At 47.7% G+C, this 13,503-nt stretch overlaps 1 protein-coding gene across 1 annotated transcript in view; it reads right to left on the bottom strand.

Annotated features, from left to right (window-relative positions):
- Nucleotides 1–846: 846 nt before the first annotated feature.
- Nucleotides 847–13,503, bottom strand: part of LOC307074822 (kalirin-like) — a gene marked incomplete at both ends in the record, with an annotated part of 54,334 nt that continues 41,677 nt past the window's right edge. The window contains 14 exon segments of the mRNA XM_079735191.1: nucleotides 847–939; nucleotides 1,367–1,436; nucleotides 1,527–1,630; nucleotides 2,090–2,156; nucleotides 2,238–2,308; nucleotides 4,311–4,430; nucleotides 4,520–4,651; nucleotides 5,908–6,002; nucleotides 6,778–6,834; nucleotides 8,385–8,475; nucleotides 8,748–8,909; nucleotides 9,399–9,492; nucleotides 11,441–11,589; nucleotides 12,825–12,926. Of these exon segments, the coding sequence (XP_079591317.1) occupies nucleotides 847–939; nucleotides 1,367–1,436; nucleotides 1,527–1,630; nucleotides 2,090–2,156; nucleotides 2,238–2,308; nucleotides 4,311–4,430; nucleotides 4,520–4,651; nucleotides 5,908–6,002; nucleotides 6,778–6,834; nucleotides 8,385–8,475; nucleotides 8,748–8,909; nucleotides 9,399–9,492; nucleotides 11,441–11,589; nucleotides 12,825–12,926 (1,407 nt within the window).

Raw genomic sequence — 13,503 nt, 5'->3', positions numbered from 1 at the left:
AAATATACATTGTTTAAGATTATTGGCAGGTTGGGGCAGTGCTTACCTCTATCTCCTGACAATCCAGTCCTGCTTTAGATGTGTACTTCAGGAAGTCCTACAACACACACACACAGCCAGTGAACACACTCCCTCTCACACACACACACACTACTACAAGGTGTATACTGTGTGTATACTGTGTGTACTACTAGGTGTATACTGTGTGTATACTGTGTGTACTACTAGGTGTATACTGTGTGTACTACTAGGTATTCTCAGTGAGCTGCTCCAGAGGGAGAACAGAGTTCTTCACTTCTGGACGCTGAAGAAACGCCGTCTGGACCAGTGCCAGCAGTACCTGATGTTCCAGAACCACACACAGCAGGTACACACACACACACAGCAGGTACACACACACACACAGCAGGTACACACACACTCACAGCAGGTACACACACACTCACAGCAGGTACACACACACACACACACAGCAGGTACACAGACACACACACACACAGCATGCACACACACGCAACCAGGTACACACACACCCACACAGCAGGTACACACACACACAGCAGGTACACACACACTCACAGCAGGTACACAGACACACACACACCTTGAGCAACAGCTGGTATTTGGTGATTCTCTGGACGGGTTTGATCAGATAGTCGCTGATTGACATTCTGCAGCTGATCTCCCGTTGGATCTCCTGCACACAGACAGGTAGACAGACAGGCACGCAGACAGATAGGCAGGCACACAGGTAGACAGACAGGCAGACAGATAGGCAGAAGATTATGGTATGTTTACATTCTGCTCGGTTTAGATATATATTTATTTTGGTGACAGGAAGTGACATCATACCTCAAAGAAGCTTTCGTATTGGATAACGAGGAACTCTGAGTGTGGCTTATTCTGGCAGTAAACCACATACATGTGAAGACGACGCTCCTGCAAGACACACACTCTGTCAGACAGACAGCTAGCCAGACTCACACTCTGTCAGACAGACAGCTAGCCAGACAGACCGCCAGCCAGCCAGACCGACAGACAGGTAGCCAGACAGCCAGACCGACAGACAGGTAGCCAGACAGCCAGACCGACAGACAGGTAGCCAGCCAGCCAGACAGGTAGCCAGACAGACAGACCGACAGACAGGTAGCCAGACAGACAGACCGACAGAAAGGTAGCCAGACAGACAGACCGACAGACAGGTAGCCAGACAGACAGACCGACAGACAGGTAGCCAGACAGACAGGTAGCCAGACAGACAGACAGACCGACAGAAAGGTAGATAGACAGACAGACCGACAGACAGGTAGCCAGACAGACAGACCGACAGACAGGTAGCCAGGGAGACACACAGACAGGTACCCACATGTTTAATGAACAGTTCGGCCAGTAGGTCTTGATCCTGGAGACAACGTTCTAACTCCACCTGGAAGAAACTACACACACAGACATGAGAATACTACACGTGTGTATGAGAGTATATGTGTGTGCGCATGTGTGTGTGTCTAGCTTGTGTGTGCACTGACTCTCGGTGCCAGTCGTAGATCTGGTGGACGTTTCCAAACACGATCTTGTCTTTTCCTCTCATGCTCTCTGGGGTGCCCCTGACCTCGAGACGGGACATAAACCCCTGGAGGGAGGGAGGGAGGGAGGGAGAGAGAGAGAGAGAGAGCGAGAGAGAGAGCGAGAGAGAGAGAGAGAGAGAGAGACATATATATAGAGAGAGAGAGAGACAGAGAGAGAGACATAGAGAGAGAGAGGGAGAGAGAGACAGAGACATAGAGAGAGAGAGAGACAGAGAGAGAGAGGGGGGGGAGAAAGAGCGAGGGAGGGAGACAGAGGGGGGGGAGAGAGAGAGGGGGGGAGAGAGGGAGAGAGAGAGAGACAGAGAGAGAGAAACAGAGAGAGAGAAATAGAGAGAGAGAGAGATGGGGGAGAGAGAGAGAGAGAGAGATGGAGAGAGAGAGACCGAGAGAGAGAGAGAGACAGAGAGAGAGAGACATAGAGAGAGAGAGAAGGTTATTTTTAACTGATAATAACACTATGTCTGAGGCTGCTTCTGATTGGCTAATGGAGATATCATTCTCACCTCAACAATCACGCCCAGGTCTTTCACATAGTCCTTTTCTGATTGGACAAGCTCACTGACCACAAACCTGAACACAAACACAAACACATATTAATGTAGATCAGGACCAGCTAAAATCATACAATAACATTACATGTGTGTGTCCTACATGCGTCCTCTCATGGCCTTGTTCCGCTGTTCAGTGTCTGACTCATTAGAGCTCTGGTCTGATTCTAGAGCCTGAGAGAGAGAGGGAGGGAGGGAGAGAGAGAGAGAGAGAGAGACAGATAGATTAAGAATTATATATTTTAAATAAACTTGAAAGTTCACCTTCTCTACCGGATGCAACATCACTTCATAACACAACATGTTGTTAAAGTATATGATACTTATGGTGCATTCCAGGCAACCCGTAGCCAGTGTTTTCACAACCTTCTTCCCGTGAAAGTGCCACAGAAAGGCAGTCAAACCCTAACCCACTACCCGTGAACTGGTCCCAGACCGATGTACCCCCAGTTCAGCTCATAACCTACGGCTAAAAGGGTCTCTGGACGCAGCAGGAGGTTTGGTCAAATTATAGTTACAGGTGTAGTTACAGGTGTAGTTACAGGGCAGTTACAGGGTAGTTACAGGGCAGTTACAGGGTAGTTACAGGTGTAGTTACAGGTGTAGTTACGGGGGTAGTTACGGGGGTAGTTACAGGTGTAGTTACGGGTGTAGTTACAGGTGTAGTTACAGGGTAGTTACAGGGTAGTTACAGGTGTAGTTACAGGTGTAGTTACGGGGGTAGTTACGGGGGTAGTTACGGGGGTAGTTACAGGTGTAGTTACGGGGGTAGTTACGGGGGTAGTTACGGGGGTAGTTACGGGGGTAGTTACGGGGGTAGTTACAGATGTAGTTACGGGTGTAGTTACAGGGTAGTTACAGGTGTAGTTACAGATGTAGTTACGGGGGTAGTTACAGGGTAGTTACAGGTGTAGTTACAGGTGTAGTTACAGGTGTAGTTACAGGTGTAGTTACAGGTGTGGTTACAGGTGTAGTTACGGGGGTAGTTACGGGGGTAGTTACGGAGGTAGTTACGGGGGTAGTTACGGGGGTAGTTACGGGGGTAGTTACGGGGGTAGTTACAGGTGTAGTTACAGGTATCGTTACGGGGGTAGTTACAGGTATAGTTACGGGGGTAGTTACGGGGGTAGTTACAGGTGTAGTTACAGGTATAGTTACGGGGGTAGTTACAGGTGTAGTTACGGGGGTAGTTACGGAGGTAGTTACAGGTATAGTTACGGGGGTAGTTACAGGTGTAGTTACGGGGGTAGTTACGGAGGTAGTTACAGGTATAGTTACAGGTATAGTTACGGGGGTAGTTACGGGGGTAGTTACAGGTGTAGTTACAGGTGTAGTTACGGGGGTAGTTACAGGTATAGTTACGGGGGTAGTTACAGGTGTAGTTACGGGGGTAGTTACGGAGGTAGTTACAGGTATAGTTACAGGTATAGTTACAGGTATAGTTACAGGTGTAGTTACGGGGGTAGTTACAGGTAAAGTTACGGGGGTAGTTACAGTTGTAGTTACGGGGGTAGTTACGCGGGTAGTTAGGGGGGTAGTTAGGGGGGTAGTTACGGGGGGTAGTTAGTGGGGTAGTTACAGGTGTAGTCAGCGGGTAGTTAGGGGGTAGTTAGGGGGGTAGTTACGGGGGGTAGTTATGGGGGTAGTTACAGGTGTAGTCAGCTGGTAGTTAGGGGGGTAGTTACAGGTGTAGTCAGCGGGTAGTTAGGGGGTAGTTACAGGTGTAGTCAGCGGGTAGTTAGGGGGGTAGTTAGGGGGGTAGTTACGGGGGGTAGTTAGTGGGGTAGTTACAGGTGTAGTCAGCGGGTAGTTAGGGGGTAGTTAGGGGGGTAGTTACGGGGGGTAGTTAGGGGGGTAGTTACAGGTGTAGTCAGCTGGTAGTTAGGGGGGTAGTTACAGGTGTAGTCAGCGGGTAGTTAGGGGGTAGTTACAGGTGTAGTCAGCGGGTAGTTAGGGGGGTAGTTAGGGGGGTAGTTACGGGGGGTAGTTAGTGGGGTAGTTACAGGTGTAGTCAGCGGGTAGTTAGGGGGTAGTTACAGGTGTAGTCAGCGGGTAGTTAGGGGGGTAGTTAGGGGGGTAGTTACGGGGGGTAGTTAGTGGGGTAGTTACAGGTGTAGTCAGCGGGTAGTTAGGGGGTAGTTACAGGTGTAGTCAGCGGGTAGTTAGGGGTAGTTACCTGGGGAGTGTTTGGGTCCTTGATGATCTCCATGGGGGGTGGCAGGGGGGTGCTAGGGTCCTCCTCCTGCTCCTCCTGCTCCTCCTCTCCTCCACTCTGGACAGAATCGTCACGGCGACCCTTCTGGAGACAGACAGTTTGTGTGTGTGAGTGTGTGTTTGTGAGTGTGTGTTTGTGTGTGTGTCTGTGAGTGAGTGAGTGAGTCATACCGAGTTGGTGGTTACTGTCAGGGGCGTGGTCAGTTCTGGTCTGTTGTCCCTCCTCCGCGAGCTGATTGGTGGTTTCTTTTGGGCATCAGCCTTACCCTGACTCAACCTGCGCACCGGACTGGTCAGCCACCGCTAGCCAATCACAACACAGTATACCGGGCTGTCAGCCACAGCTAGCTAATCACAACACAGTAAACCGGGCTGTCAGCAACCGCTAGCCAATCACAACACAGTATACCAGGCTGTCAGCAACCGCTAGCCAATCACAATACAGTAAACCGGGCTTTCAGCCACCGCTAGCCATTCACAACACAGTAAACCGGGCTGTAAGCCACCATTAGCCAATCACAACAGAGTAAACCGGGCTTTCAGCCACCGCTAGCCATTCACAACACAGTAAACCGGGCTGTCAGCAACCGCTAGCCAATCACAACACAGTATACCAGGCTGTCAGCAACCGCTAGCCAATCACAACACAGTATACCAGGCTGTCAGCAACCGCTAGCCAATCACAACACAGTATACCAGGCTGTCAGCAACCGCTAGTCAATCACAACACAGTACACCGATTATATAAGAACTTTACTTAACTTAGTATCATAACACGGAAGTGAACATTACAATGATTTTATTAACATAGTGAAAATTACAATTATTATATCAGCATAGTGAACCTTACAATTATTATATCAGCATAGTGAACCTTACAATGTTTATATTAACATAGTGAACATAATTGATGGGTTATTATTGATGAGCGCTAGGGTATCTGTTGTTGAGGTTTGAGGTTAGTTATTGTTCTAGGGTATCTGTGGTTGATGATGGCTTGTTGTCATTAGTTATTGTTCTAGGGTATCTGTGGTTGATGTTAGCTTGTTGTCATTAGTTATTGTTCTAGGGTATCTGTGGTTGATGTTAGCTTGTTGTCATTAGTTATTGTTCTAGGGTATCTGTGGTTGATGATGGCTTGTTGTCATTAGTTATTGTTCTAGGGTATCTGTGGTTGATGTTAGCTTGTTGTCATTAGTTATTGTTCTAGGGTATCTGTGGTTGATGTTAGCTTGTTGTCATTAGTTATTGTTCCAGGGTATCTGTGGTTGATGTTAGCTTGTTGTCATTAGTTATTGTTCTAGGGTATCTGTGGTTGATGTTGGCTTGTTGTCATTAGTTATTGTTCCAGGGTATCTGTGGTTGATGTTAGCTTGTTGTCATTAGTTATTGTTCTAGGGTATCTGTGGTTGATGTTGGCTTGTTGTCATTAGTTATTGTTCTAGGGTATCTGTGGTTGATGTTGGCTCGTTGTCATTAGTTATTGTTCCAGGGTATCTGTGGTTGATGTTAGCTTGTTGTCATTAGTTATTGTTCTAGGGTATCTGTGGTTGTGTTACCTTCAGTGTGTTTCCTGTCCCAGAGCTGCCGCTGCGTTTGGGGCCCGGGGCCGTGCTGCCCCCTGGTGGTGCGGCGCCGCCACTCACCACAGCAGCTGAACACACACACACACACAGTGGAGAGGACCACACACACACACAGTGGAGAGGACCACACACACACACAGTGGAGAGGACCACACACACACACAGGGGAGAGGACCACACACACACACAGGGGAGAGGACCACACACACACACACACAGTGGAGAGGACCACACACACACACACACAGTGGAGAGGACCACACACACACACAGGGGAGAGGACCACACACACACACAGTGGAGAGGACCACACACACACACAGGGGAGAGGACCACACACACACACAGTGGAGAGGACCACACACACACACAGTGGAGAGGACCACACACACACACAGTGGAGAGGACCACACACACACACAGGGGAGAGGACCACACACACACACAGGGGAGAGGACCACACACACACACAGTGGAGAGGACCACACACACACACAGTGGAGAGGACCACACACACACACAGTGGAGAGGACCACACACACACACAGTGGAGAGGACCACACACACACACACAGTGGAGAGGACCACACACACACACAGGGGAGAGGACCACACACACACACAGGGGAGAGGACCACACACACACACAGTGGAGAGGACCACACACACACACAGTGGAGAGGACCACACACACACACACACACACAGGGGAGAGGACCACACACACACACACACACACACACACAGGGGAGAGGACCACACACACACACACACACACACACACACACACACACACACACACACACACACACACACACACACACACAGGGGAGAGGTACTGACCTGGAGGTCCGGCCTGGATCACAGCACAACCCTCTGAGCTAGAGAGAGAGGTAGCCTCTACACACACACACACGCACACACACACACACACACACACACACACACACACACACACAGAGTTACGTTATTTATAAAGTAACAACCCTGGTCGAATAAAACAGTGAAAATAAAAACAAAAAGACACACAACTACATGTCCACACACAACCACAGACAGACAGACAGACAGACACCCACCTGTCTCCAGTCCATCTCTATGCATCCAGACAGTAGAACAATCCCAGCATGCACCTCTTCCCCTCACTCGCCCCCACCCCAACCCCATTGCCTGAACCCTTAGCTCTAACCTTGAACCCTAAACGTTTAACCTTCAAAACTAGCTCCTTACAGAGACCTTCACTACCATAGCCTCCTAGCTCCTTACAGAGACCTTCACTACCCTAGCCTCCTAGCTCCTTACAGAGACCTTCACTACCCTAGCCTCCTAGCTCCTTACAGAGACCTTCACTACCCTAGCCTCCTAGCTCCTTACAGACCTTCACTACCCTAGCCTCCTAGCTCCTTACAGAGACCTTCACTACAGCTAGCCTCCTAGCTCCTTACAGAGACCTTCACTAAAGCTAGCCTCCAAGCTCCTTAGAGAGACCATCACTAATCTAGCCTCCTAGCTCCTTACAGAGACCTTCACTACAGCTAGCCTCCTAGCTCCTTACAGAGACCTTCACTACCCTAGCCTCCTAGCTCCTTACAGAGACCTTCACTACCCTAGCCTCCTAGCTCCTTACAGAGACCTGCACTACCCTAGCCTCCTAGCTCCTTACAGAGACCTTCACTACCCTAGCCTCCTAGCTCCTTACAGAGACCTTCACTACAGCTAGCCTCCTAGCTCCTTACAGAGACCTTCACTACAGCTAGCCTCCTAGCTCCTTACAGAGACCTTCACTACCCTAGCCTCCTAGCTCCTTACAGAGACCTTCACTACAGCTAGCCTCCTAGCTCCTTACAGAGACCGTCACGACAGCTAGCCTCCTAGCTCCTTACAGAGACCTTCACTACCCTAGCCTCCTAGCTCCTTACAGAGACCTTCACTACCTTCACAGTGAAAGCTCATTTAAAGTCCACCGCAGAACTCACAGTAGGAGGAGCTGGATAGAGGGTGTGTGTGTGTGTGTGGGGGGGGGGCAACCTACTAGGACATCTACAGGAAAACAAAAGTTATGTATCTACACGCACACACACATACACACACACATACACACACACACACACAGGATGTTAAACTTTGGATTCCTGTTGAGACTCCAACTGCTTAATGTTTAACTCTGGAAAACCTCCCAGTACATGTGCTACAGTGTGCTTTGTTTGAATGTGTGTGTGTGTGTGTGTGTGTGTGTGTGTGTGTGTGTGTGTGTGTGTGTGTGTCTCAGGTTTGCTAAACAAGTTTACAGATTAAGAACAGAACTAAGTGGTCTTATCAGGTCTCTCTCTCTCTCTGGGAGTGTTCAGTATTTGACAGAAACCACTTCACATGAACACAAACACACAGGCACATGCAAGTGGAGGATGTTTAACAGGAAGTGACATGCTATTGACAGGAAGTGTTGTTACCGGTTGAGGAGGAGGGGGGCAGCAGGGCGTCCATGTCGGCTGCACTGTGGGAGTGAGACAGACAGAGGGCGCTGAGGGGCACAAGACCCTCCTGAAACAAACACATTACACATTACACATTACGCATTACACATTACGCATTACACATTACACATTACGCATTACGCATTACACATTACATATTACATATTACGCATTACGCATTACGCATTACGCATTACACATTACACATTACATATTACACATTACACATTACACATTACGCATTACACATTACACATTACACATTACATATTACATATTACATATTACACATTACTATCAGTACTACTACAGTACAAGTACTCTGAGCACTACTATCACCTGTGGGGGGGAGGGGTCGGTGGTCCGGGCCAGACACCACCCGGGGCGTTCTGAGCTCCGCTCCACCAGCTCCACCGTCTGCCCGCAACGGACGCTGAGCTCCCCGACTCCGCCCGCAGAGACGTCCAGGAGCACCACCACCAGCTCACTGCCTCCGGACAGCTAGAACCAGGTTATAGATTATCAACAGCCCACCACCAGCTCACTGCCTCCAGACAGCTAGAACCAGGTTATAGATTATCAACAGCCCACCACCAGCTCACTGCCTCCGGACAGCTAGAACCAGGTTATAGATTATCAACAGCCCACCACCAGCTCACTGCCTCCAGACAGCTAGAACCAGGTTATAGATTATTAGTGTGTTACTTTGTTAGTATGTGTTAGTGGGCGTTAGTGTGTATATTGATGACTGGGTGTGTGTCAGTTTGTGTATTGATAACTGCGTGTGCGTTAGTTTGCATTAGTGTGTATATTGATGACTGGGTGTGTGCGTTAGCTTGCGTTACTGTGTATATTGATGACGGTGTGTGTCAGTGTGTGTATTGATAACTGCGTGTGCGTTAGTTTGCATTAGTGTGTATATTGATGCCTGGGTGTGTGTCAGTGTGTGTATTGATAACTGCGTGTGCGTTAGCTTGTGTTACTGTGTACCTTGTCACTGTTCTGAGAGGTTCTGGAGGCGATGGAGACGCTGTCTGGTTGGCTGCTAGCGTCTCCCAGGCTGTCAGCGTCCTCACTGGTGTCCCTGCACACACACACACACACACACACACACACACACGCACGCACGCACGCACGCACGCACACGCACGCACACACACACACGCACACATTTGAAATAACACACACATACATTCACAGACACATTGTTTACACACGTAATGACACGCACAAACAAGCATAAATCGTTTTTAGAGTGCGTACTAATTGTGTATAAAGTGTATAATTTACGTGTATATCGTTTGTATATAGTGTGCAGTGTGCTGTATAGTGTATATAGTGTGTAGTAGGTGTAGTGTGTATATAGTGTGTAGTGTTTATACAGTATGTGTGTAGTGTAGTGTGTGTACAGTGTGTAGTGTAGTGTGTGTAGTGTGTAGTGTAGTGTGTGTACAGTGTGTAGTGTGTACAGTGTGTAGTGTGTAGTGTAGTGTGTGTACAGTGTGTAGAGTGTGTAGTGTATTGTGTGTACAGTGTGTAGTGTGTAGAGTGTGTAGTGTAGTGTGTGTACAGTGTGTAGTGTGTACAGTGTGTAGTGTAGTGTGTGTACAGTGTGTAGAGTGTGTAGTGTTTAGAGTGTGTAGTGCAGTGTGTGTACAGTGTGTAGTTTGTGTACAGTGTGTAGAGTGTGTAGTGTATTGTGTGTACAGTGTGTAGTGTGTACAGTGTGTAGTGTGTACAGTGTGTAGTGTAGTGTGTGTACAGTGTGTAGTGTGTACAGTGTGTAGTGTGTAGAGTGTGTAGTGTAGTGTGTGTACAGTGTGTAGTGTCTGTACAGCGTGTAGTGTGTGTACAGTGTGTAGTGTAGTGTGTGTACAGTGTGTAGTGTGTAGAGTGTGTAGTGTAGTGTGTGTACAGTGTGTAGTGTGTACAGTGTGTAGAGTGTGTAGTGTAGTGTGTGTACAGTGTGTAGTGTGTACAGTGTGTAGTGTGTACAGTGTGTAGTGTGTACAGTGTGTAGTGTAGTGTGTGTACAGTGTGTAGAGTGTGTAGTGTGTACAGTGTGTAGTGTAGTGTGTGTACAGTGTAGTGTGTACAGTGTGTAGTGTGTAGAGTGTGTAGTGTAGTGTGTGTACAGTGTAGTGTGTACAGTGTGTAGTGTGTAGAGTGTGTAGAGTAGTGTGTGTACAGTGTGTAGTGTGTACAGTGTGTAGTGTGTAGAGTGTGTAGAGTAGTGTGTGTACAGTGTGTAGTGTGTAGAGTAGTGTGTGTACAGTGTGTAGTGTGTACAGTGTGTAGTGTGTAGAGTGTGTAGAGTAGTGTGTGTACAGTGTGTAGTGTGTACAGTGTGTAGTGTGTAGAGTAGTGTGTGTACAGTGTGTAGTGTGTACAGTGTGTAGTGTGTACAGTGTGTAGTGTGTAGAGTAGTGTGTGTACAGTGTGTAGTGTGTACAGTGTGTAGTGTGTACAGTGTGTAGTGTGTAGAGTAGTGTGTGTACAGTGTAGTGTGTACAGTGTGTAGTGTGTAGAGTGTGTAGTGTAGTGTGTGTACAGTGTGTAGTGTGTACAGTGTGTAGTGTGTACAGTGTGTAGTGTGTACAGTGTGTAGTGTAGTGTGTGTACAGTGTGTAGTGTGTACAGTGTGTAGTGTGTAGAGTAGTGTGTGTACAGTGTGTAGTGTGTACAGTGTGTAGTGTGTACAGTGTGTAGTGTGTACAGTGTGTAGTGTGTAGTGTAGTGTGTGTACAGTGTGTAGTGTGTACAGTGTGTAGTGTAGTGTGTGTACAGTGTGTAGTGTGTACAGTGTGTAGTGTGTGTACAGTGTGTAGTGTGTACAGTGTGTAGTGTGTAGAGTGTGTAGAGTAGTGTGTGTACAGTGTGTAGTGTGTACAGTGTGTAGTGTAGTGTGTGTACAGTGTGTAGTGTGTACAGTGTGTAGTGTGTGTACAGTGTGTAGTGTGTACAGTGTGTAGTGTGTAGAGTGTGTAGAGTAGTGTGTGTACAGTGTGTAGTGTGTACAGTGTGTAGTGTACCTGCGGTTGCGTTGCCTGGTGAGGGGGGGCCCTGGGGTCTTGGGGAGGGGGATGGGCTCCCTCAGTGCCCCCCTCAGGTGGCCCCGCCTCTCCTGGATCACCTGACGCACGCTGCGGACCCACTCCTGCTTCAGCTCCAGGGACGCCGCCTACAGGACACACTACTAGTTACCCTACTAGTTACACTACTAGTCACACTACTAGTCACACTACTAGTTACACTACTAGTCACACTACTAGTCACACTACTAGTCACACTACTAGTCACACTACTAGTTACACTACTAGTTACCCTACTAGTTACACTACTAGTCACACTACTAGTTACACTACTAGTCACACTAATAGTTACACTACTAGTTACACTACTAGTCACACTACTAGTAACACTACTAGTCACACTACTAGTCACACTACTAGTTACACTACTAGTCAAACTACTAGTTACACTACTAGTCACATTACTATTCACATGCTGCGGACCCACTCCTGATTCAGCTCCAGGGACGCCGCCTACAGGATATAAGTGTGTAGTGTGTATACAGTGTGTAGTGTGTGTACAGCGTGTAGTGTGTGTAGAGTGTGTAGTGTAGTGTGTGTACAGTGTGTAGTGTGTATATAGTGTGTAGTGTGTATACAGTGTGTAGTGTGTATACAGTGTATATAGTGTGTAGTGTGTATACAGTGTGTAGTGTGTATACAGTGTGTAGTGTGTATACAGTGTGTAGTGTGTATACAGTGTGTAGTGTGTATGTAGAGTGTATACAGTGTGTAGTGTGTATACAGTGTGTAGTGTGTATACAGTGTGTATACAGTGTGTAGTGTGTATACAGTGTGTAGTGTGTATGTAGAGTGTATACAGTGTGTAGTGTGTATATAGTGTGTATACAGTGTGTAGTGTGTATACAGTGTGTAGTGAGTATGTAGAGTATACAGTGTGTAGTGTGTATATAGTGTGTAGTGTGTATGTAGAGTGTATACAGTGTGTAGTGAGTATATAGAGTATATACAGTGTGTAGTGTGTATATAGTGTGTAGTGAGTATGTAGAGTATATACAGTGTATACAGTGTGTAGTGATTATACAGTGTGTAGTGTGTATACAGTGTGTAGTGAGTATATAGAGTATATACAGTGTGTAGTGTGTATATAGTGTAGTGTGTATACAGTGTGTAGTGAGTATATAGAGTATATACAGTGTGTAGTGTGTATATAGTGTGTATTGAGTATGTAGAGTATATACAGTGTATACAGTGTGTAGTGTGTATAGTGTGTAGTGATTATACAGTGTGTAGTGTGCATAGTGTGTAGTGATTATACAGTGTGTAGTGTGTAGTGATTATACAGTGTGTAGTGTGTAGACAGTGTGTAGTGCGTGGTGTGTACCTTCAGGACGGTCTTGTTGTCGGAGGTGGGCGTGCGGCCCACCCACAGGGCCAGCTTACAGGGGTCCCCCTCGATGTGCTCCGTCACCCCCAGCTCTGAGGTCTGGAAACACCCAATCAGAACCCTCATAGCACCACCAACCAATCAGAACCCTCATAGCACCACCAACCAATCAGAACCGTCATAGCACCAACCAATCAGAACCCTCATAGCACCACCAACCAATCAGAACCCTCATACCACCACCAACCAATCAGAACCCTCATAGCACCAACCAATCAGAACCCTCATAGCACCACCAACCAATCAGAACCCTCATACCACCAACCAATCAGAACCCTCATAGCATCACCAACCAATCAGAACCCTCATAGCACCAACCAATCAGAACCCTCATAGCACCAACCAATCAGAACCCTCATAGCACCACTAACCAATCAGAACCCTCATAGCACCAACCAATCAGAACCCTCATAGCACCACCAACCAATCAGAACCCTCATAGCACCACCAACCAATCAGAACCCTCATAGCACCAACCAATCAGAACCTTCATAGCACCACCAACCAATCAGAACCCTCATACCACCAACCAATCAGAACCCTCATAGCACCACCAACCAATCAGAACCCTCATAGCACCACCAATCAGAACCCTCATAGCACCACCAACCAATCA

Source organism: Pollachius pollachius, assembly GCF_949987615.1.
Source record: "Pollachius pollachius genome assembly, chromosome: 4".
NCBI lineage: Eukaryota > Metazoa > Chordata > Actinopteri > Gadiformes > Gadidae > Pollachius > Pollachius pollachius.
Note: the sequence above shows the minus strand (reverse complement) of the source record. Positions and strands in the feature narration are given on the sequence as shown.